The sequence below is a fragment of the Uloborus diversus genome, chromosome 9 (assembly GCF_026930045.1).
Source record: "Uloborus diversus isolate 005 chromosome 9, Udiv.v.3.1, whole genome shotgun sequence".
NCBI lineage: Eukaryota > Metazoa > Arthropoda > Arachnida > Araneae > Uloboridae > Uloborus > Uloborus diversus.
The window spans coordinates 82,654,089-82,680,567 of NC_072739.1; the positions used below are offsets into that span (position 1 = coordinate 82,654,089).

Consider the following 26,479-nt stretch of genomic DNA (forward strand, 5'->3'; position numbering starts at 1 on the left):
ACTGTGTGTTTTTTCAAGTCATTTTTTTTTTAAATTTAAAAATTATGTTTGTCTTTTCTTTAACTGTGTAGTGTTGTGTCAGCCAAATGTGGAGTTAGTGAAGTTTGAATGAAGTATTTATGACGAATAACAGACAATATGACATAAGAGACAATAATTTAAAAATTATTTATTCAGTGACAGTTATCATTTGAAAAAAAAATGAACGTGACAAATGTTTGTTACTTTTGCCACATTTATTTTTTATACTGATCAATCTTCAACCTTTGAATAAAATAGGTCGTCGTCATTAATGGTGACTGGGTGACGTTAAATATGCTCGTGGTCACAATGTCCATTAAGTGAAACGATACCTGTGGGGGTGCTAGACTAGAAAGTTATTCGCCTTCTAGTCTGGTTCCATATAATCGAAGTGTCCGTAGATGGTGCTGCCATCTATCGCCTTGTCTGAGCCAAATCGGACTTCCACCTAGAAATAGGCGCTCGATTAAAATGGAAGCCGTAACCCCTTTGCCTTAAAATCGAGTAGCATTGCTGCTCGGGTTCCCGAGTGGCATAAGTAACAACAGCAACAGTAAGTAACATAAAATAGGTGCTTTCATTAACAATCTCCCAATTTTTTTAAAAAAATAAAATACTTCATTTTTAACCTTAAACTGCAGCCGTTACTTTACTAAGCATCATCAATTTTTGCATCACCTGGTATTCACCAAAGGACGACTGCATCTACCTTGGCAAACGCAGGAATTGTTCTTGTTAAAGAAAGCAGCTTGAAATTTAAAATAGTTTCCACGCAATTGCGAATTTGTTTGTATGTTCCGAGATTAAAATAACCTTATTTCCTGCGTATTTATAATATCAATGTTTGTTTGGACATTTAACATGCATATACTCGTATGAAATTGAGACTGGCGCCATTGAGAAAGGATAAAAGGTTGAGGGAGAAAGAGAGAGAAAAACAACACACTCACTTAGTGGGCAGCTAATGTGCCTAATTTCAGCCTCTTTCTCATTAAAAATAGCTTTTTCTCCCATTTTCAACATACAGCAATTTATTAAAATAGATTTTTTTTTTTTTTTTGAAAAAGAAATCCAGTTATCCGAATATTTGATTATCCAAACGGGTTCTGCCCAGGCCCGCGCCAAGCCTGATCGGCGCCGTCGTGCAAATGTCTTTTCAGCTCCTTTATATACTGGCTTTCGGGGAAAATATAGTAAACACCTGGAGTGAGGTTTTGTAGACAAATATAAAATGGAAAAGAATACGTCTGGAATTTTATTTATTCAAAAAATAATGTTTGAATGTGTTTAACTTTGAAATATGGTATACGTTTTTACTCCATATCTCAAAATTATTTCGAGTTCGACAGCTCCTCTGTTATGCTAATAAAGCGTTTTGGAAGAAGAAAATATTTTTAACATTAAGTTAACGCCACTTTGAATATCTGTCTAATTTCTAAGTGATGAATAATTGATAAAACATTTATGCCTGTTTTTTTTATAGAAAATAGTTTGAGGAGGGCATATTGTAAAAGAAAAATCTCTTTTAAAAAGAGAGGTCCAGTGTTCTTCCCGGAAAAATTTTGAAACTAAAAATTTTAAATACAGTGAAACCTGTGTAAGTTGACCACTTGCGGTGCAGTAATTTGGTGGTCAACTTAGACAGGTGGTCAACTTATAAAGGGGGTAATGATTTTTTTTTTATGTCATTTTTTGCTCCATGTATTTATTTTTTGACTAATTGACACTTACTATTTCTGTTCAACTCACTTTCATTGTTTAGTATTACTTTGAAACAATAATTTAAAATGTTATTCAAATATTTTTAGAGATTATTTTCCCAGAATGACGTATAATGTGTCACGCAAATTTAAAATTTCAGTAAATTGATCAAAAAAAAATCTTATTGTTTATGAAAAGTTACTCATTTGATATTAATAGTTCCTAAAAATTCATAGCTAATCAAAAATTAACAAATTTTTCGCTTTATTTTTTTCTCATATACATTTATAACCACATGATGATATAATTTTCAACAAAATAACTCCTTATTGAAATTTGGCGCACTTATTAGACCAGTTTTGGAAATTCCATATGTCTCCCAGCTAATTTTCTCTGGATTTCTCTCTTTTCAATTAGTTTTAATATTTCATACTTTTTATCAATCTCAAGTTCAACTAACTTTCTTTTTGAAGCCATTTTATGTAAAACTATAACACAAAGAGCAACAAGTTGGACTCTCATAGTTCAAAAAGGCAGTTGAAAATGAAAATGTCCTATCTTTTAATCCCTTGCACCAAAAATACTGCAATGCAAGTAACTTTACTCTTTAGCACAATTCCATTGTTGCCAAAATATTGCAACTAGAAAAAAATACTTTGTGTTTTTCTATTGACACATGTTTTCATTGAACATAGAGTACAAAAGTCAGTCTCAAATAAAACAACAAAAGAAAAACAAGTTTGGAGAAGAAAAGGGTTCTTAGTAGTTTTTACATGTGGTTAAACTCAAAAGGAGGTTCAGTTATGCTGCTGTTTCATTTAGTTGGTTAAATGCTGGTCTGGTATCAAAAATATTCTTGGAAAGCTATAAAAAAATAATAATAAAATAATAATTTGCTAAATAAAATTTTAAAAAATAAATCAAGTGGTCAACTTACAAAGGGTATTTTACAATGCTCCAAACCAAATTTGGTGTTCATTAGTGGTCAAGATAGACAGGTGGTCAAGATAGAGAGGTGGTCAAGTTACAGAGGTTTTCCTTCATTATATAACATAGGACTAATTCCGTTCCTAACAAAAGCGGTCAACATAGACAGGTGGTCAACTTACAAAGGTGGTCAACTTTACAGGTTTTACTGTACGCAATTTTAAATTGTCTTTGGTGGAGGGAAAAGGTACAACGGGCTCCTCGGAAATTTGTAGAAGTTGAAGCCTTAAAATGCGATTAGGCCATATTTATTGACGTTAGAATAAAAAATGGAACTCTGCGACTCTCCACAATCGTTCATTTATTTATTTATTTCATTATTTTTTTTTCGTTTTTTTTTTCGTTTTTTTTGTAAAATTTATAGAAAAAATAAATTTTTCCTCTCCTCTCAATTTTTTAAAATTTAACTTCCAAAAATGCAATTGTAGATAACTTTGAAGATTTTTTACGGGAAGAGGAGTGTAGAGCTCTCCCTTGGAATTTTTTTCAAAATTTAAGTTTTAAGTCTTAAAAACGGAAGCAATATTCTATGATATTTATTAGGAGGAGAGGTTCAGAGGCTATTCCACTTAAACTGTTCTTAAGTCGTGTTGAAAAAACCTAATTTCTACAATATTAAAGGAAAGCAGTTGCAGGAGGCCCTTGACCGAAAATTTTCTGTAATTGAAGTCTAAAAAAAGCGATTGTAAGATCATATTTGGTAACATTAGAGCCAGCAATCTTTCGAAATTAAAGCTCCCAAAACGCAATTTTAAGTGATTTTCGAAAGCAGTTTCAAGCGATGTCGTTTGGTAATCGGGGGCTTTCCCTGGAAAATTTGTGAAATTGAAGATCTGGATTCGAAATTTGAGATGCTTCGTAATGCTTTTAAGGGAAGAGAGGGGGGAGATTCGGAGGAGTGGCATTTTGAAGACTTTCTTCATTTTAGACGAACAAGAAAAACGAAAAATAATAAGTGAAAAGAAAAGAAATAGGATGTTGAGGGGGGGGGGGGGGGTAGCAGACTAATTAACATTAACTATTGAACATTTTTAATTCAAAGACTTCTTTTTCAAAGAAAATAAAGTTTTACCCCAACATCATAAATTTTCCCAATAGAGCTTGGCGCCTTTTCGACTCTGGCGCCGTCGTGTGACGCACGACCTTGCACACACGGACGGCGCGGACCTGGTTCTGCTCGCGTTGATTCGGATAATTGGAGTTCTACTGTATGAACCTAAACACTGTTATCCTTTTTTTAGAATATAACGTCATATAAGGGGTGACTTTACCCTTATATTTTTCAGAAAAATTAGCAGTAGTTTTCTCACTTGCCTGAAATTGTTGCTGGAAGAACCCTAAAGTACAGAAGGTAGCGCTCATGGCTGACCATTTTTTCGTTTCTTTATTCCCCTGAACTGACACAGTCTTGCCAATAAAACAATTGAGTTGCCGGATCGAGTTCAGCCTTGTCACAATAAAGCCTTTCCCTGCATGTTAAACATTACCATAACATATTATCAAATTCGCGAGTTTCATTATTGAAACGCGCGTTATTCGATCATCGGCTATTATATATATATAATTATTTTTATTCAGTCATTAATATGGGTTGAACAGGAAAATGTTCCCAACCCCATTAATATGGATTGAACAGTTTAATCTTAAGAATAAACGAAAAACCTTTCTGCAGATAAATTACAAAGAGTCGTTCAGACATTTATGAAACACTTAGTACATGTCGTTTCCCGATAGGTGAATGAATCTTAAAAACAAACGAACCTATAGTTGGGGCAAACCTAACCTGGCAGCATTATTAAGGGTGTGATTACCCCCAAATATAGTAAATATGATTTCTGTTTGAATATTATTCGTCTGTAATTTTTTAATCTTTCCGCATAATTAGTGTTAGCGTAATGTAAAACACATACTTAAAGCACAGACTTCCTGTTGAAAGTTAAGAACGACTTTTCTATAACCTTTAAAGAAAAAACTGATAGAGCTGGAAATTTTGTCTTGATGCACTGTTTGAAAAAACACTTTTTTTACTGTGTTTTTTCTTTTCCAAACGAAGAGATTGGCGAAGTTTTTTTGACGAAGAAATTGATATTCTTAAGCCGATGCTAAAGTTACTGAACTTGAAAAACTTACTATAAGCTTGATTCTTTAAATGTGATGATGATAAAATATTTAAAGTGTTAAAAGTAAAACAGAGAAAAAACAGACAACATTTTTTAATAGAATAAACAAGCTGATCTTTCGAACCAGTTATTATGCACCACTGTAATTCGTTGGTGACACTAAAGTTAGAATATGTATATATGAAACTGAAACTGGAGAAAATTTCTTTCCACTTCAGTTCATGTCTAAATTGTTGAAAAGTAGGTTACTGGTGGTGCCATATCTGGATAGTTCAGTCCATTATTGTTTAATTTAGAAGTCTGATCTCTAGAAGCAATGGCATCACCTCTCTCCACGGATAATGCTATCCATGTGGACATGGAAATGATAACATATAAATATAAGATTTTTTTGATTTTATTTGATCGTCTCTCATTGCATTACGTGAAATCTACTTACAGGGTGTTCCGAAAATGACTGATACATTTGAAAAATAAATAAAAACTAAACGGGCAGCGATGGAAATATATCGTTTGTTCATTATGCTTTTGACCAAAGCAAATTTTCATACACACAAACTTTGCAAATTAGTGGCAATGTTCCTCAACAGATGGCGCTGTAGGTGTTTTAAAAGGTATAAAAGTAAGCGCAATCTGTAAGATCGCCAAAATGACCGGTATATTTGAAAACTCAATAAAAACTAAACGGGCAGCGACAGAAATACACCGTTTATTTGCAGTATGTTAGGAAAAAAAGTAAATTTTCAGACAGACACACCTGCAGCGCCATTTGTTGAGGAACAGTGTAACTAATTTTGAAACTTTGTCTGTCTGAAAATTTACTGTTTTTCCAAGCATACTGCAAATAAACGGTGTATTTCTGTCGCTGCCCGTTTACTTTTTATTGATTTTTTAATTACACCATTCACTTTGGCGATCTTACAGATTGCGCTTACTTTTATACTTTTGAAACACCTACAGCGCTATCTGTTGAGGAACATTGCCACTAATTTGCAAAGATTGTCTGTCTGAAAATTTACTGTTGTCCCAAGTATAATGCAACAAGCGATATATTTCCTTCGCTGCTCGTTTAGTTTTTATTGATTTTTCAAATGTATCAGTCATTTTTGGAACACCCTGTATTTTCTTGTTCCTTTTATAGAGTTCCTTCCAACGTGCACTTAGAGAGCTGTGGTATTGGTTTGTGTCCTGCTTCTTTGATGAATACGGAATTCCAGAGCAGTATACGGGACCAGGGCTAGAGCAAGGGCAGCAGCAAGCAAGCAAACCTTAATTTCGGAACACAAGTAAGATGAGATAGCAAACACAAATGCCGATCCAATGCACTGCAACTGATAATATGCACAGAAGGGAATTGGCCAGTCTTCAGCATAAGTAGATGCCAAGTAAGCTGGTAAAGAACAATAAGATTAAATTATTTTCATAAATTTAAAAGCGCAACATTCATTTAAAAGTAAAGAATATGAATGTGGTTATTGTTGAATAAATCATTTATCTATGTTTTAAAATGAAGTACAAAACTTCTCATGATATGTTAATTGCAATTTGAACACACTGATATTTTCTAAATGGGAGCTGGTTCATATACAACGCCTTACACTAGCGCAGCCAGAAATACCATCTAGAGGGGGATTTTGATTAAAAAATCCCTTCTAGAAAGGGTTTTCTGGTGCAAAATATCTTCCGGAGGTTTTTTTTTTGGATTAAAAAAACCTTCTGGAGAGGGTTTTTGATCAAAAGTACCTTCTGAAAGAGATTTTTTGATTAAAAGTACCTTCTGAAGTTTTTTTTTGATCAAAACATTCCTTTCATATGCATAAACTACTGCATTAAAACTTACATATATGTTAAAATCAATGACTCTGGGGAGTGTTTCACCCCTAACCCCCGCCCCCCCCCCCCCTTCGCTCTGCCACTGACGCCTTATTTTGCCCATTATACAACCATGGGCGATCCGATGGGAGATCACGGGGAGGTTACTTTGATCTTCCAAAAATGTCCCTATCCGGCAAATTTTGCAGACGATCTGGCAAATTTGGATAAGTTACGGCCAAAGCCTGAAGTTCGGCCAGGTCGCCGATTGGCCAGCCATTTCGCGTATTGGCCACGAGGTTTGGCCAAAGCCCGAAATACTTGCAATGAATATTGCATTTTCTACTTTGGCTGAAAATGAGAGAGTCAGACTCGTCCACTTCTTCCCCGAATGGTTGCAAGACCTTCTCGGTTTAGGTGCGAGATGGGGAGTGACTAACGTTCATTTTAAATTTTGAAAACATCATTATAAAATTTTTTTTTACATAGTATTTCTGAAGTATAGATTGAAGAAAGCATTGATATAAATTTCACATAAAAACAATTTAAAATACAAATGACGATTTCTGCCAAAACTGAAATTATTTGTGAACTTGCAAAGAGTGAATAATTACAAAATCAAATTAAGATTCCATAACAAGATTACAATAACAGAATTCAACTATTTTAATTTCGAAAATAAAGTGTTTCAAATAACTAACATTTTTTAAAGCAATCTCATTATTAAAAAACAAAATGCTTTCCAGATTAAAGCAGTAACAGTAGAAGAACATTTAAGAAGAAATACTTTAGTCAGTCATCATCAATAAAAAAGAAAATATTTATAATCTCCTATATTATGATGAATAATATCTTCACATTTGCATTAATGACTTGAAATTACCTAGTTTTCTTGAAATTTTAAGAGCACTGATTAAAAAAAGAATATGAATTAGTGTGTATTAATACCGATACTCTAGTATAAATTCTCCCTACAAAGAATAATCACATACATTTCCCCGATCGAATTCATCTGGAACAAATTCAAACTCCTTTGTTGACCTACTTTTTCAGATACACTATAAAAAACTTAAAAGCTTCAGATTTTACTCATTGTTCATCGTCTTGGTGGTTACTCCCCCTCAATGCTAAACTCTTAGACCAGCCGAAAAATTCTCCATCCCTCTTTCAGACCTGAATGGGTTCGAAGGATATAGTGCCGATCATGCAAGGACATGATCTGTACGAATTGCCAAAACGTGTGGAGGTTTGCCTCGATTCAGTATTCAAGCCTTTTGTTTTCCCATGACATAACTCTTTGGGATACAGCAAGCTGTTTTTTATCATGACACTGAATTTAAAATTCATTTTAGAGGGAACTCTGATTCACAGCCTTTCTTCTAATCAATGATCTTGGAATTATATTTTGATAACAAACACATTATTTATTGATGAAATCAATTTCAATGTTTTGCAAATAAGAGTACGTTCTTTGTAACTTCTGCCGCCTCCGACTTTTTGGTTATAGTCGATGAGCAACTAAATGTGAAAAAGAATGACAAAAACAATTGCTTAAAGCATTGTCGAAGGAAAAAAAAAGAAAAGAATTGATGACAGTCGAGCATGTGCTGAGGTTCTCTTACATGCAAGAATAAGCCCTTTCTCGCTCGTTTGTTCACTCTCTTTTCGTAAATTCTATATGCATTTAACATCGATACTGTCCACCCGTGGCAAGTTGAGCTCCGCTGCCCGACCGATTAAACGATTCAATTTGTTGAAATAGGGGTGAGGAAAAACGGCTTAAGAACTTGCGAATTTAGTTTACAGTGTTATTGCACATTTGACGAACAATATAATTCTGGTAAGAAGTAGCAGGCGGTACAGGATTTTCTCGCTAATAAAAGGATTGCAATGGTAGCCCAACTCAGCACCTAACAATTCTTCTTCTTTCTGATTGCTCTCCTTTGAAAGAAATGGACTTGCTCAAGGCCAAAGCTCAACTTCTCAGAGGTGGACAGTAGCTTTCACTTATTTACAGGGGAAAAAAAAACGAAATGTCACTTATTACTTCCGAGTAACGTTCCGGGATTTCAGGGGTTTACACTAGATTCCCGTGAAAAACAAATTTTTTTTTTTTTGCGAAAAAGTTTCCTGAATCGCGATAAGTTCCATGAACGACGATTTTACACTATGGTGAAAAATATTTTTATTTGCCGTTGTAAAAACATATTAGACTTCTTTATTACATGTTTCTCCTTCAGCTTAGTAACTGTACCTGCTCCCACTTGAGGGCGAAATACAGCCTCCGGATATTGTTGCTTTGAAAGAATTGCTTGCTGTTACGTCTTAGCTTCGGCTATATTTGTTTAGGAGCTTTCCAGGTAAATCACGAGGGTGCCAAATTATTACTATACACATTTATAAGTTTTCACTGAAGGTTCCTGAGTTAGTCAAGAAAGAAGACTGGCTTAGATTGGGAAGATTTCTGAATTTTTTAGAAAGAGTTCAGATTAATTTCAGAAAACTTTCCTGGATTTTGCCAGATATGTTTTTTGCAGAAATTTGGCACATTTGCTGCCCATTATTTTCCAGGAACGCTTCGGATTTTTTTTTTTACTGTGTACAACTTCTATTATAAAGGATATATTCTTTTTTGGTAACTATAAAACTTATTGCCATCTTTAATGGCATATTTCTTTGCGGGGAACATTCATCATTGTGTATGCATGAAATACACCGCCAGCTCAGTCAATTCCAGCCGAGGACTGCAGTTTCGTGCTTATTAGCACTCATCAGCCCGGCATAGGACTAACTGAGCTGGAGTTGGCAAACCTCTTAAATGAAGCCAAGAGTGCCAAACAAACTGGTAGCTAACATAGAATTAGCACTGACCAGACGAATGACCGAAACAATGGTTCGGTTCAACTCGAATATTGCAGGCAAGGCAGGTATATTCAGTAAGTTACCGCCCTATAGCCAGGGCTAAGGCAGAAATACATGAAATACACCGCCAGTTCAGTCAATTCCAGCCGAGGACTGCAGTTTCGTGCTTATTAGCACTCAACTGACTGAGCTGGCGGTGTATTTCATGTATTTCTGCCTTAGCCCTGGCTATAGGGCGGTAACTTACTGAATATCATTGTGTATGCTTTTTCAATCAAATTTTAAACAAATAGGGTAACGACACCCGTAACAGACAAGGGTTCAGTAACAGACAGTCATAACTTTAGATTTAAATAATAAGAATATTAGGCGGTTTAAACTTATGTTGCTGTGGCTCATGAATACGGTGCAACAATCTAGTGTTATCAGAGTGAGTTTTATGAGCCAGTAGTTCTTTACAAGGCAGTTGGAGAAGGTTATGAACAGCCACCACGAGGTCAGCTGCTGTTTCAAGTTCATTTGAATTTAAAAATAAAGAACTTTTGCACATTTTGAAGAGAAAAAGGGAATTTTGTCCAAGACTCATTCTTTCATCATCCTATCTGTTAATGGGTATCATCAGATTTTTCGGTGTCTGTTACTGGGAGTCAGGCCATTTTTCGAAACTGAGCAAATAAAAATAGAATTAACTAATTTAGAGGATCCAGAAGCTACCAAACGTTAGAAGAGATGTAATTGCACAGAGGAAAATTGTTTAAAAAGTCTAAATACATTAAAAGACTCAGAAAATTGAGTTAACCAGAGAGCGATGTCTTAAGCATGTCTGTTACTGCTGCCGTTACCCTAGATGTTTTTACACATAAACCTTAAAAAAATTTTCCTAACCAGTCGCATTTGTCCAATATTTTTAAATTTCGTTTCTTGCGGCAAAAATATTCAATACTTTTACCTCATACGCGGAAACACCCAGCGTCGCATCTCTATGAAAAACTTAATCTATATTTAGACTTATGTGCATTCTCAAAAGTAATGAAAATATTTTAAGGAAAAAGCTGAAAATATAAAATCCTGAATCGATTCCAGCCATGTGTATATCGATTGAAATATTTTAGTAAAATGGCTTAGCGGTTGGCGGATGGAATATTTTGATTTTATTTTTATATTTAATAACAATAGATTCAAGTTATTTCCGTCAAACTACCTTGCATTGATTTATTTTTCTTTCATATTCATATTGAACTTCTTTTCTTTCATAAATACCGAAGTAAAAGTAGAGCCATGGAGATTGCATGCAGTTAAATTGCGGAGTTAGGAAGTATAAAAAGCGTTCCTTTGAATTTTTCAAATCCTTCGATCTATATTTTGATAAAAATTGAAACGAAAATGGCGTTTGAAAACTAGTTGCTCCAATTTTGGGGCAGAGATTGTGCTAAGAAGATGTTACATTTCGTTTTACAGGGGCAATATTTTTATTACCTAATCGATATCGATGAAAACGCTTATTTAAAGGCATAATTATATTGTTGCTTCATTTTTCATTCACACACGAATATTCTTTCATATATATTAATATGACTTTTTTTATATGGTTTCATAGAAAATATCCGGTAAAGTATATAACATATAGACAATATATTTCATATCCTTTTTCCTGCTTTAGTTTTGAATAAAAAAATCAGTTTTTCCACAGAAAAGGTAATTATTAAAATGTTGACTTTATTGATGTGTAATTATTTTTGACTAAAATATTCAGTGGACTGTCTCTATCTGAACACTTACTAATGTAAACACCCCGATATTCTGAGCACATTTTGAAGGTCCCGGCGAAGACATATGCATTATCCAGTCCCCTTCTATAATGAATACCCCCACATTCCAAACACTTATGTTCGTCCCATGAGTGTTCGGAATAGAGAGAATATACTGTATCCGCATTATTATCCATAAATAAATAAGGAGGTTTTGTAATATACTTTAAAATAAGAAACCAATACTGTGAACCCCCTCCCCCCATCCGAGTTGGAATTAGGCTAAGGGACTTCGTTTTCTTTGATGAACTACCCAAATATTATTATCATTATTAAAAATCATCGCGAAATAAAAGGGAGAGGGTAACACCCCCGTGTCCTCATAAATCCGTCCAAGTTAATAAGAAAATTGATGTACATTTATGAGTAGCGTCTCTACGGGAGAAAGGGGGGAAATTGAGAGGTGACACCCAAAGTGGATTTAAGAGTATATGAAATTTTTAAATACTTATATTCTGAAAAATTTCTTCAATATTATATTAAATTATGTATAATCTACCAACTTTCAACGAAAATAGAGCACGACATTGCAGACAGGTGGCGATACACCTGTGTCTAATATTGGCCTCAGAGCTAGAAAGACGTAAGTCACATTATGGTAATGTTATCAGGAGAGAGGAAATGCTTTTTTCTGGTGCATGCAAAGGATGGAATGCACGCTCTTTAACCGTTGTAAAATTTTAAAAGGATTTTTTTAAAAAAGAATTACGTTCATATATCTCGATGTGGAATAGGCTTCTTCATACAATGCACTAATAAACGGAAAATCGCAATTTTTAGACTTAAATCAGTCTGGCCTTGAGGTACAGACTCACAGCATTTTGTGTTTTTTAGTATTTTATTCTTTGATAACTAGCTATGCGGTGTTATAAAATGAATGCACAATATTATTTACAAACACTCTTGAGTGTAAATTTGTATTTCTAAATGGCATGATTTGAGCTTACATGATATTTTCATTAAGCTGGTAAATTGCTTAAGCACATTTTTTACAAAAATTATAGAAATGAATGCATCGTTTAACATATATATTATATATTTAACATTTTTTATTGATTTCAATTAGTACGCGAGGTTTAAACACGAAATTTAGAAATCGAGTACAGAATAAAAGATTGAATCTGATTTCCTCTGTCTAAATCAAATACAACAATGGTAATAGAGTGCATGGATTATTAGAGAGTGTGTAAATAAGGTCCTATCTTGCATTGTCGTGAGGTTTGAATAGAAGATGAAAGATGAGGTCGCTTATCCAAAGAGGACTTCAAGCAAAAGTCGTCTTTCATTTTCAGATGGTCAATAACGGTTGTTTAATCTGCCCTTGAAGAGTTCCATGCAAACATTCATCATGTCAACCGTTATTAAAAGGAAGATATTTAGTCGGGCTAGAACGATAGTGATGTAAGTCAAAAAATATGCAATTTGAGTCAAACAGGGACTGTGTAGCTCTACAATTAAATGTGCTGGTTGCCAAAAGATGCATTAAACACAAAATTGCTCACTGTCCTGAACTGCTGTAGTTGTGAGAATGATAGTGATGTAAGTCAAAAAACGAAATTTGAGTTAAGCATGTGTGAGCTCTGTAATTCTACTGTTAAATATGTTGGTTGTCCGAAGGTGCATTAAAATATATTAGGCCCAGCAGAGCATAAAATTGCTCACTGTAGCGGACCGCTGTAGAGGTGAGAATGATAGCCAGGGGTGCCCCGAACTCAAATTTTTGGAAGGGCGGAAATTCTGAATTTGCCGATTGGAACTCCAAATTATGCCGGATGGAACTCCAAATTTCGCAAAATGATGATTTTACCGAATAGAAATCCAAATTTTGTCGAATAATGATAGTTTTTCCGAATCGTTAAACAAAATTGCCGAATATGGAAATGTTTGGGAGGGCACAGTGACATCTCGTGACCTTCCATCGGGTCGCCCCTGTGTGAAGATATGAGAATGATAGTGGTTGTAAGCTAGTTCCATGGGGTTACGTTCTTTTTACTCATAACATTAGTCCTGGTAGGTAAATGACTGTATTTAGCAAGACCATTGTAAATTCCGAATTGTATATAAGTTATTAGAAATTAATTTAAAACAAGTTACAAGTAACTTTTGATAAAAGTTGCTGCTTAAAATTTACTCAGTTTGGTGTTTTTGCTGTAGTTTTCACAAAACCTTCAAGTACTCGAAGTGACATACGTCATTTTCATTCTAACCCCGCCATTCACATGAAGGACTGATTAAGAGCTCCAAAATGGAAGTCCAAGATAGGAAGTTGTAAAGCAATAAGATTAGCTGGGCAGTCCAAGATATGATTAGGAGTTAGCTCTGTATCCGGACAGTTGCCACAATTTCTATAAGTTCTACCCTTCCTATGAATTTTCAGTCCTCCGTAGTGACCTGTTCTTAGTCTTATCAATGGTCTGTACAATACTTTTCACTCCAAGGTCCCCCGTACCTACCACTATTTGTGGTTTAACCAGGGTCTGTATTACATTTTTCACTTTTCACTCCAGTGTCCCCCGTACCTACCACTATTTGTGGTTTAACCTGTTGGATGGGACCCTGAAGATAGTTCTGATTTTTTGATCCAGACCAGTAGCTGAGCAATTCCTAATCCAGCACCCACAGAGGTAGGTTGTATTAGACAGCTAGTGATAGAGATCCCGAAAAATATGTATGTATTAAAGATTCTTCTTATTGATATGTAAAAAAAAAAACTTTTAAAATGAATTATTTTTTAGTTAAAAGAAAAAAGAAACCTGCCATCAAAAACTGCCTCAACTCAGCGATAATTTCCCTTCTTTATTACCTCAAAAGGAGATAAACATTATCAAGGTCACAGCTCAACTTATCAGAGACACACTATAACTTTGTACACTTGGCTGAATGTTAACTGTTCCGCTCGCCAACGGTAGTGATCAAAACTTTTGTCTCGTGTGGTCCGCGAGCCTCATTTGGCCCGCGAAACTGATCCGTGTGGCCCGTTGATTTGTTCAATGTTACAAATAGAAAACCACTATTAGTGAATATGTCACAAATTTGGAGCCAAATATTCAGATTTTTTTTTTTCTGAAAAACATGCATTTAATAAAATAAGCATCATGTAATGATAACAACAGCTATTGGTTTGTACTTTTCTTTACTTTCCCAGATTTTCCCATCTTATTTGTAAAAAAATGAACTATTTCGAATGTTTATGTGCGTTCTGACCCGCGTGAAGGATTTTAATGTAAAGTGCGGCCCTCGAACAGAAAGACGTTGAGCAACCATTGCAGTAAACGAAGAGAAAAATCGTTTTCTTCCCACCAAATAATTCTTAATATTTAATCCCAAATACTTAATCTGTCAAAAGCGGATTCAAAGTTTTATTTTTCAACAGACCCATTTTCTTTCATGATAGACAATCAAAAAAGTATAATCATTCCTAAGTCGAAATAATATGTGACATCAAGAAAGGAAAAGATATAAAAACATGAAGTTTTTCAATAAATTTCATCTTTTCCATTGAAGCAAACACATTCCATCAATGATAGTGCCGGTATAAGCTTTTCAAGAGCTTTTGTACATGCAAGAGTTTTGAGAAGCTATTAACATAGGGCATTCAATCGCAAACGCGCTGTTTAATCAAACAGAAATAATGGAGCTTTATCAGCACAAGCAAATTCTGAGCTCCATGAGTGATCAATAAAAGCTTTACGTGACAAACACCGCCAGCTCAGTCATTTCCAGCCGAGGACTGCAGTTTCGTGCTTATTAGCACTGTTTCACGTATCTCTGCCTTAGCCCTGGCTATAGGGCGGTAGCTTACTGAATAAAAGCTTTGTTTAATATGTCTGCTAAGAGCTTCTAGCGAACAAATATTGAGACCATTCGTACTTTGATATTTTGCTGCAGAATTGAGTTGACAAGATCTATCCATTTTTAAGGAGGGAGCGAGGAAAAAATCTATTCACATTTTAACCCTTTTCAATGGTTTAAATCCTTATTTCTCAACAAATAGAATATGTTGCTTTTATATTGGAACCTTAGCTTTCAAAACCTACAAATTGTTTCGTCATTACTACATAAAGAGAGCCAAAGTATTATTTTATTCATGCAGTAAACTACAGGAGGTTGAATTTGGATGTCCGCCACGTGACGCATGCAAAAAAAAAAAAAAAATGAAATTTTAGGCAACCAAATGATTTTTAACGATGCAAAAATGTCAGGAGTATCTTTTTATCGAATGTAAAGAATAAAAAGCATGCTTACTCCTGTTTAATTAGAACATTAAGATCTATAACCAAATTTTAGAGAAATTATAAGCTTGATTGTCCCGAATGTAACGGTGGAATGGCCCTAGAGAGCTTGAGGGATTCGTTTAAAAAAAAAAAGCAATTGATTAATAAACTTAGGTCTAGTTTGGATGTTGGAAGGAACTACGCAACAACAGCATTTGTTTGTTAATTCTTGAAATATTTTCACTGTAGTTTATGCTATTTATTTTTCTGTCTTGATGAAACTGTAGTACTTTATCAGTACATCATTTAAGTTTAAACAACTCATATTTTGAATAGTGTATTTTATTGCTGTTTTTGAATTGATTGTATTCTAAATTTCTCTTTGTCACGTAGTATGAATTTATTTCACTCATAACGTTTATGTCCTTGTTTGTTTGAAGTATACTCACTAATATAGCAACACGTTAAAACTTACATATGTAGTTCTTAATAAATACATGAAACATGCACAACTTTCAATTTATTCTCAAAGTTAACCAAAAATAAATAAATAAAATAGTTTACAGAAGAAACCAAGAATGCAGCAAAATGAGCTGAAGTGAATAAAACGCCTGAGATTTTGTTCCGAACTGATAAACTATGGAGTTTCACTTTTTAGCTTCATTGTTTTAAGAATATGCGATGCACTAATAGTGAAGATAATCTAAAGAAATATATTTGAATTTTGCTTAAATCAATTAGAAATCAGAAACACTGCATGGATCAGAAACACATACAGCATTTGAAAAAGCATAGGAGCAGTTCATTGCAAACGGCTGATGTAAGTAAATGAAGAAATTATGTACATAAATCAGGGACGCGGAATTGGAGGGAAAATGGCCAACTCCGACACCTAGAATTTTAAAGTCTTCGACTCCCAACTCCCAAAAATTAGTTCGACTCCGACTTCGAAGCCCTGATATAAACATGTTTCTTAACCCTTTCAGACGTGGCGTCCGGTATACCGGACATGAACTAATCATTTATTAATTGAATAAATTACGCGATTTTTTTCGTATTTAACTCTTTACAGTTTGCTTATCATTATCTGTGCAACATTTTTTCATTTTGGGATTGACAACATTGAGAGAATGGGACTGGCTGATTTTCCCAACCACGGATTCTCGTCACAAAAGCGAGGTTTTTTTTTTCTTTTTTTTTTCTGATTTTTTAAAAACATATAATCTTTTAATAATCATTTCAAATGCTTATATTATGTTTTGTTATTGTTTAGAAAATATTTTACAAAGAAGTTTGTTTGATATTTCATTGTTTTTTTTTCTGAAATATGTATTTCAATAATAAACGTCCAGTATATTGGACGTGTCATAACTCTTTTAATTTTTCACCTATAAACTTGAAATTTTGTCTATAAGATATTCTTTGCTATAGTACTCTGTGTACCAAATAAAAAACATTTTTGGTTGAGCATTTCAAAATTCCGTCTGAAAAGGACTACTTGAAGTTAGGATACAGTCTGTTATGGCAACGCCCCCTTAATACTAAATGACTATCACATTTGCTTCAAAAAGTGATCCTCCGCAGGTAGACCTTTCAACGCAATCTGGCGGCAATACATGGATGGTGTTGCTAAGGCGGTGGATCCAAACAATTCATGTCAAACTGTCAACTGGTTAGTTTCAAAATTTAAATTTAGAAATCAACTAATCGTGTTGTTCGCTATTAATTTATACCTTCCGATAGATGGCAGTAGTAGGTGGACCATAATTTACTTATCCTCGTTCCCACGATTTTCAAACAATTTTTGCTCCATGTTAAAAGCTAGAAAGCGACAGGCATTTAGTATTCAGGGGATGTTGGTAATGGCGTTAAACTTGGGAATTCGATTTGCCAACTAAGAAAGATTGTTGGGAAAATGGAAGTGACGAAAACTAATACGTATGTCGCATGATAGACTATATAACAAACCAAAATATGTTTTTCGGGACTGTTATAAGACGATTTATGTTTCATTTACACAGAAGTTGATCAAAAGTTTCGAAATTATTAACCCACCAAATGTTATTCGAAATTAGGGGGTGGGTCGTACTGGGAAGTTGATGCTATTCGTAACTATACGGTATGGATGCTACTGTGAAAGACCAAAATTGGATAGTGTCAACATTCGCCAGTGATTTTTGGAAACATTCGGTTTTTTGCCAATGCTTTTGCTATGTGCATGTTTACATACAGCGGCGAATGTCGACATTTACTACTTTTCGGACTTTTACGGTAATATATTTGTATGTTACGGTGAAAGACCGGTATTCAAGAACACTAGCATTCACCGCTGATCAACCGGTAATATTCGGTCTTTCGCCGATATTTTCGAGATGACAATTTTGATATTCTCTTGGGAATGCTTGCATTTCTCAGGTTTCGGTCTTTCAAGGCAGGCAAGTTGGGATGCAATGCTACACTTTTCCAACTATACCGTTATTTGGTATGAAGTCCAACTTCCGCAGTACACACACGCCATAAGGACCTGGTTATAGAGTAGGCAATCATTCACAGCATAACAACACATTCACACAATGAAAAGACAAGGACAGGACAGAGAAAGTACATCCAAGATCGAGCCGGGATTCGAACCTATGGGGTCTAGCGCCCCTGGCGAACTAAAGAAATTGCGCCCTCCCCCCAGGGTCGCCCACATGGAAAGTCACTGAAGGTCGTTGTGACCTCCAAAAAAAAAAAAAAATTTTTTTTTGGAACATTTTGATTAATTTATTCGACAAATAGGAAGCAGCATTATATTTTTTTCTTATTTTCTTTTTTAGAATTGTTTTCTATGATGCCGAATGTTCCTTCCCAGTAGATGTTATGTATGTGTCTCTAGCTCTTTTTCTTGCGAGGTTTTTTTTTCCATTTTGTAAAAGCATTTTTCAAATTCTATGATCAAGAAAAAAAAAAAAAAAATCTTAGATTTTTTAAAAATCAATTGAAATGCCGCCCCCTGGCTGCTGCGCCCCTGGCGAGAGCCACTCCTACCAACCCCTAGCTACGCTACTGATTCGAACCCAGGACCTTCCCATCTGCAGCCAGACTTCTCTGATCACTGGACAAGGCGGTAGGTTTCTTTCACGGTAACGTAAATAAAAATTCAAATGATTAAGGTTTATACAACTGAATTATCCTGAATTAATGTGAAAAAAAGTTGGTTTTCTTATTCAACTCTTTGATCAGAGACAACATAAAGTCTTCGTTCGTCTATTTTAAATCATAACTGGAGTTTGCACAGTAGTTCAGTGCTTACATTTTTTTTCTGCAGAAGCACTGATTATTACATTGATTAGGAAATTATGCATTAGTAGGTAATACTTACTAGTCGTGAGTGTCTTCCAGATGGCGTGGCAGAGCCCCCATCCTCCGGCGATGACGTAAAAAACTGCCGCATCATCTTTAAGGGGCGTCCAGAGCCACAGTACAGTGAGCAATCCAGCTTGACAGACAATGCCTCCCGCCATAATGAGAGGGCGCTGAATATGCTGCTGGAACAGGTGAACCCCCACACATCCTAGAGTGTTGGCTGCTCCCTCGCACGCCATTGTCAAGACCACAGACTGTAAGCCTAGTGAGCAGCTTACGAAGGACTAAGGATTGAAAAAAAAAAGCAGTCAATTATACATGTAAACATGGAAACCGAACGTTAGCCCTTAACTTTAACAACTTTCTGGGTTTTAGTATAAGGGGATGTCCATAAATGAGGAGAAACTTTTTTTTCAACATATTTGGTCCTTCCATTCTGTGGTATAAAGTATCACACTTCAAATTGATCCGTCCCATCTAGAACCCTAGATGGGACGGATCCCATCCATCGGATCCCATCCCCCCAATCCCGCGGGATTTCGGGATTGTAAGGAGCCAATCCCGAAGGATCCTGGGATCTTACGGGATTGAATCCCCCCCCCCCCCCCCATCCTTCTAAAAATTAAATTTTTATGTCAAATAGAAAATGTGGTGCTTTTTAATAATATTCTTCTTAATTTCGTACAGCAATTGTAAAGCACTACGAAGTCGGATCCTAATTAGCAATTATCACTTGGTAAGCAAAAATGGGCCGCTCGTACGAGATGCTAAAAGATTTTTGCTCTAAAAATAATGCGCTTGATGAAAACACGTACTGTGGCTCCACTGCAATTAGTTTTACTAAAATTAAATAATTGTGAACATGTTGAAAAAGATCCGCATTAACTTCATCACTTTCTGAAATGGGTTTTTCCTTTCTTATGCTGGGTTTTCGCTCAGGGATTTTGGACAAAAACAATGCCTCTTGGATATGTGTTTTGCTTCATAAACGTTGGTCATTGTATCAGTGATATTGATTCATTACAGCAAGAGTTGAATATTGCTTAAATTCACCATTTTACTAAGTCGTAGTATCAGTAAAAGTGTTTGGATAATTTCGCTAATTTTACCTCTCACTTTAAAGAGGAATTCAAAAACATGATCAGCTTAACTTACTAAACTGTCATGCGAGTCATTCTGTGTTTTATATAACTTTCTGTCGTCCCTTATAAAGTCGTGCCGAATGTATAAATAATATCAGATTTTTCATTGCATTCTTCTTTGGAGTGCACTTTTTGTAACTTAAAGGTTTTGAGTGTATTTACTAAAGCTTACAGAAGTGCTCCAACATTGCATTCAGGCTACTCCAGCGGGTTTTGGAACATGTAATATTCTTTTTCTATTTCTTCTAAATCGTAATTTACTGGATTTTAAATTTTAGTAATGGTTTTCGAAAATGCATATAAGTTTTGAGCATTTTCTCACTTGCTGAACGTATGAAAACTGAAACCTCGAATGAGAATATAAATTCATTCTCAGAAAAATATCCTCTATTTTTATTGTGTTCTTAAATGGTAAATCCATCGTTGGTCATATGAGACACATCACAGTTTTCCTTGCTCTTTTTGCAGATAGATGAAGAAGAAAGTTCAAACTTCAGATTATGCTTGTGAAAATAATCGTTTTATCAGCGGCAAAAGCTGGAAAATGTTTGAATGGAATTTTTTTTGCGGGAATGAGAATCCCGCGGGATTGAGAGCAAAATCCCGCGGAATCAATTCCGCTAAATATCTTGCGGGATTCGGGATTGGAATCCCTAGTCTCATCCCTTGTCAATGGTTGCGCTATTTTGCATAAAAATATTGCTCTAATAAATTCTTGTATTGCAACTAAAGCGAGTCACATTTTTAATTACACCCCCTCCCTACTCATTTCTGTCCTCCTAGTCAGTTTCACGAACACACCTCTCAAAGCGAGATATCATTTGTGGATGACCCCTAAGGTCAGTCTGACCTATTAAATGAGTACTTAAGCACAATTTCATTTCCAGGAATTTGTAACATGGCTAAAAATTGCAACATGGCAGAAATAAGGCTCATTAACTTCCCATTATTTTCCAGGAACGTTTCTGAATTTTGTTTTACAGTGAGCAAGTGTACATTGAAAAATGAAAACGAAACTTAAACAAATACTTAAGGAAAAAAAAAGAAAGAGTTCACACCAAGGCATTCGATGTTGAAACGATGATACGAAATTGGTGAGAAAAGGGAAACGGAACACTTCCAATTTCATCACCAAAGATTGGAAATTTCTGTGGTTGTCGTGTGAATTTTCCCCATTCACCCGAAACTTACTTTAATTATGTTCGTAATTATATCATCTCCAAAAAATTAAACATTAAAAGCGGAGCGTAATTAATACTATTTTTTAAAAGAAGATAATAAATAAATTAAGATACCTGAGTTTAACAGGATTTTTTTTGAATTAAAATTTTTTTAGATAGAATTTAGTTACTGAATTTTTAAAAGCTTGCTTCCATTGGGAAATTTCCACTTCGTTTCCAAATGAAAAAAATTTTCATGTCTACAATAAAAGTGCTACGAGAAAAATTCATAATGAATTTTTATGTGTTTTTGCGTAAGGTGCATGCTTAAACATCAACAAAGACAAAGCCAAATGTTGAAAAAAAAAAAAAAAAAAAAAATCACCAACTTTTGAAGACACTATTATGAGTTTCAACATAAGCAGTAACTTAGTGACACATGTTTTATACATTTACGCAATTAATATTTTATAATCAAGCTCATTACGGTAAGTTGAACTGCTCATATAAAGTATTTAAAGAAAATGTCAATACTTATGGCTGTTCAAAATTTGGCACTTGATAACATTGAAGCAGTACCGGAGGAAATAGTACCATTCATTTCTTAGGTAACATAAATTGTTTCAAAAATTTAGCTTTATTACTGAAGTACAAAGAAACCTCATCTAAAGTTTCCCATTAAAATCAAAACTTAAGAGCAGTATTTGCAGTTCGAACTAAAAGTTTGCCAATAGTATTTTCAATTATATTTTGAGGAACAAGGCAAATGAGAGAGAGAGAGAGGGTAAAGTACATTGTATTTTCTGCATTAATTCATGATTATTTTTTCTTTTCAGAAAATCAGTTTTGCGTGCTATGATGATATACAAGGTCCCTTTAAGCAAAGTTTTTTGATTAATCTTTTGAAGTATATTATCAGTATAGGTATTGGAAAATATTCAAATATTCCCTATTTTAAAGTGACACTAATATTTGGATGCCTCAATTGCCAAACCGATTAACTCTCCTTTTTTGAAAAATCCTCATTTCTGCTTTAATAGTGCTTTATCAATGTTTAGCATGTGAATTTATATTAAAGTTTTGGTTCAGTACATTTCTGACCATGTGATTGCAGAAAATGTAGCACGAGGGCATATTTATTCCTATGGATAACAACTTCTTCTTTATAACTATTCTCAACTTTTTTGTTTTATGGAGTTAATCGATTTGGCAAGTGAAGTATCTATTTTACAATAAACTCATAGTTTAAAATTTCCCAAAAGTACTTACTTTTGTAAAATCTCCAAAAATATACGCTTGCTCAATTCCTATAAAAATAATTAGAGGAAGAGCAAGTCGTATGTGTTTATCCACCAAAACCAATCGTATCTGTCTGAGAGTCAAGTAAATCAAAGGTCGTTCCAATGGGTCTTGTTGCTGTAGAATATCTAGTTGTTCAACGAAGAAGACGATCACCAAAACTGCCAGAAGGATACTACACGCAAAAACATACATCAAAATTTTGAGGGTAAACGTTGGCACAATATTCGTCTCTGAAAGTTTCAAAACTGGAAAATCAAGTTCATTTGACCTGGGGCTGCAAGAAACCTCAGGACACGTTACAGAAGTCCTCCACGATTTGGTGTCATCGTCATACAAGGTGGAGTTTGAAAAGTCACTTTGCGTTGCCAGTTCGCCGTTCATAGCACTTGTGATAACAGCAGTCGCAAGATGCGACCAGAAAACGTTCGATTTGGAAATCACAAAGAAGAACTTGAGGTAGCGTTGTTGGATTTTGTCTCTCATCGCATGTGTCACGAATGATATTCTAGAGACATTGTTGAACAGATACGTCATTTGGGTGTAAATTAAAGGTCCTGAGCTGAAACCCAGCAACACAGCGCTTGCAATCAAGAGGTATGGACGATGGAAGCAAAATGCGACTATGTACAATATGTCCGCTATGGACATTGAGACGATGGTAGACTTGATGCCTAATTTCTGCACGAGAGTTGGTGCATATAGAAATGATGAAAATGTACAAGCATACACCACACTCAAACATTGCAGACCAGTTTCGGGAAACAGCGTACTTTGGAGACTTTGGAGAGTTGAAAAGCCACTGAGGATGAATATCATGGATACACTCAAAAGAATCGTGTTTCTCATAACTTTCTTTTCGGTTTGCACCGAGCCCATGGCATCTGGAAAAGAATTTAAAAAAATGATTATACATACTATTAAACTTTTAAATAAACTAGCAATAACAGCTTGACTCCCAGACATGCAAGCCAAATTGTGCCTGCATGTGTTTCGGAATCTCTTTGACAGTGCAAAAGATGTGATTTTCAAGGATTTAAGACCTTATATCCCTGAAGCTCACTCACATCTTTTTGCAAAGATAGCTTCAGCAAAGAATATTTAATGATGTAATAATTCGTATCTTTTAGTCTTCCTAACATCTAAGAACTGAACTGATATTTAAGAACGACTTCCCTAAAAGACACCCAACAAGGTGTCACGAGTATATTTGTGCATATATTTGATGCTTATACACTGCTCAATATTGAAAATGCAACACCAAGAAGGAGTGGTCAGAAAGTGATTAAATTTGGAAAAAAGACAGAGACAGCAAGGAATAATAAATGATCTTAATTTCAAAATGATAGGCAGAATATAGAGCGAGAACGGCGTCGGCTCAGTAAGGATGTAGGACCACTGCGGACAAAGAAACAGGTCTAGGCATAGAGTCAATAAGGGTGCGGATGGTCTCCAGAGGGATGGCTCTCCATTCACTTTCAACCATTTGCCACAGTTCGTCTTCTGAACGAGGCAGGGACAGAGTCTGCAAACAGCGTCCAATCACATCCCACACTTGTTCGATTGGTGACGGGTCAGGAGAGTATGGTGGCCAGGGAAGCATCTGTGTGTCTTGGAGAGCATGTTGGCAGATGCGAGCACTGTGTGGTCGGGCGTTATCCTGCTGGAAAATTGCATTAGGTAGCCCTTGAAGGTAAGGGATTGCCACCAGCCGCAGCACATTATCCAAGTATCGTTGGGCCGTCACGGTGCCCTGAATACAAACTAGAGGTGATATGGAATTGTACGCAATTGCAACCCCAAACTATTATGCCACGTTGTCGTGCGGTGGGACGTTCCGCAGTTACTGCCGGATTAGATCTGTCTCCACGTCAACGCCACACACGTATGCGGCGACTATCTCTGGATGAACAGAAGCGGGATTCATCTGAGAACACGACATTTCGCCATTCTGTCATCCACGTCGCTCTAGTCTGGCACCATATTAAACGTTGCTGTCTAAGTTGTGGGGTCAATGACAGTCTTCTTAGTGGGCGCCGTGATTGCAGACCACGTGCGACCAAACGACGGAAAATGGTTCTGGTTGACACGGGAACATTCAGGGTATCTTGCACCTGCTGCAGAATCGAGGAACAAGTGGCTAGTGGGTCTGCTACAGCTTGTCGGTGGATGCGTCGATCCACGCGTTCTGACGTCACTCTGGCTGCCCCTGCAGCCCTCAATCTTGCCACATTTCGTTGTTCCAACCATCTTCGGCACAGCCGATGCACCGTGCTCGCATCCATGTGAGTATCAGCTGCGATTTGACTACGGACCAACCTCCTCTTCTCAGTCCGATCACCATACCCCTCGTAAAATCGTCTATCTGCTGGAAGTGCCTTCGTTGACGTCGGCCTGGCATTCGCTCGAGTTACACGTATCCTCCAAGACAAAAGCAAAATTTCTTCGATAATTCTTCAGAAATAACGACACGAATATTGCTCATTCTGCAAGTTCCTTCCCTTATATCTTACTTCATGTGCGTCGGAGAGCTGCGCATTTCACATCATTTACATATCATCATATCCATACACATTTTCCATACGAGAATCGCCATTTCTTTGTGATTGATTGTGGAACAACGATTTTCATTTGTCTTATTTTACTGCAATGGTCTGCTTATAAGAGCCGAAAAGTATCTTTTCAAATGATGTAACTTATTAACATCATTTTGTTTTACACAACTGGAATTTTTCCAGATTTCGTTTGATTTTTTGAGCCATTTTTCAACGCTTAAAAATTTTGCAAGCAAGAAGTATTGCTATGCAAGAAACAGAAACTGCCGCGCCGAGTGCGCTGCATCAAGAGACTTCTGATCCACCTCCTGGGGTGACGCTGTTGACCAGCGAGATTTGCAAATTTACCGATTGGCATTTACATGCCTACTGCCGACTTAAAGGGCTTTCTGATGAAGCTGACCACTACCTTCTGAACCTATGCTCCTTAATGAATGAAAAGAGACTGATTTTGGACGCCAACGCCTGGGCCCCTTGGGTCAAGAAGATGAACCGTCTGGCCGAAATAATGCTGGTGAAGTTCCCGCTGGATGAAGAGGGTAAAAACCCAAATTTCATTACTCTGCGGGAGTACCATAGCATGAAAAATCTGCCAGGCAAAAAACCCCCTAACTTTAAGGCCACAGTGCCGTATCAAAAGAGAAAATCTACTGAAGACGGGTTTCAGAGCCCTACAAAAACTTGCAAGGTTAAAAAGAATGAGAAGGTTCAACCCTTAAAGGTTGGAAACATGTTCAATGCTCTTAGCCAGGGTGGGGGGATCTCCACCGATTTGTCTGACCCAGACATGGATACACAAGAGGAGGTTGTCGCAACCGTCCCTCCTAAAATCAAACCCATACTAGCCGTGTACCCAAAAGAATACAGGGACTTTGTCACTGGGCTTAAAACAGAGACTCAAGCTGAGTTCAAAGTAAAGGTTTCCGGAGAATTTGCCAGAATTTTTCCGGCCACTTCTGACGATCACAGAGCCATTTCGGAGTACCTGCTCCGAACTAAGATACAGCATTACGTACAGCTGGCTAAACATAATCGCCCTGTCAAAATTGTTGTTAAGGGATTGCCATTGACAACGGATAAAGATGATTTAAAGTGGGCTCTTGAAGAGCTTGGCTACGGAGTTAAGAAGGTCGCGCAGCTTGTGCGAAAGGGTTCCACTCCTTTGCCGATTTTTCAAGTTCACCTATCACACACTGAAGGGGTTGAAAAAGTCTTTGACTTGACCAACATTCTATATACATATGTCACTGTGGAAGCATATAAACCTAGGAAAGGGCCTTCTCAATGTCACAGATGCCAGAAGTTTAACCACAGCTCCGAGAACTGTTTTATGACCCCGAGGTGTGTTCGGTGTGGGGGTGAACATCTCTCCAGTGACTGCCCGCACAAGGCTGCTAAGATGGATAAACCTATGTGTGCCAATTGCCAGGGCCCTCATCCTGCCTCTTAC

At 36.1% G+C, this 26,479-nt stretch overlaps 1 protein-coding gene across 1 annotated transcript; it reads right to left on the minus strand.

Moving 5' to 3' along the window:
- Positions 1-5,972: 5,972 nt before the first annotated feature.
- LOC129229508 (protein unc-93 homolog A-like) lies at positions 5,973-19,078 on the minus strand. The gene is made up of 2 exons (XM_054863826.1): positions 18,890-19,078; positions 5,973-6,219 (listed from the first exon to the last, which is right to left on the minus strand). The coding sequence occupies exons 1-2, from the start codon at positions 19,029-19,031 to the stop codon at positions 5,990-5,992; spliced, it is 372 nt and encodes a 123-aa protein (XP_054719801.1). The 5' UTR covers positions 19,032-19,078; the 3' UTR covers positions 5,973-5,989.
- Between the last annotated feature and the right edge of the window lie 7,401 nt (positions 19,079-26,479).

Coding starts and splice junctions, on each gene's coding strand:
- LOC129229508 (XM_054863826.1), bottom strand. CDS start 19,031: ATGGCGGGAGGCATTGTCTGTCAAGCTGGATTGCTCACTGTACTGTGG. Junction 6,220..18,889: donor CTGGAAGACACTCACGACTA/GTAAGTATTACC, acceptor GTTCTTTACCAG/CTTACTTGGCATCTACTTAT.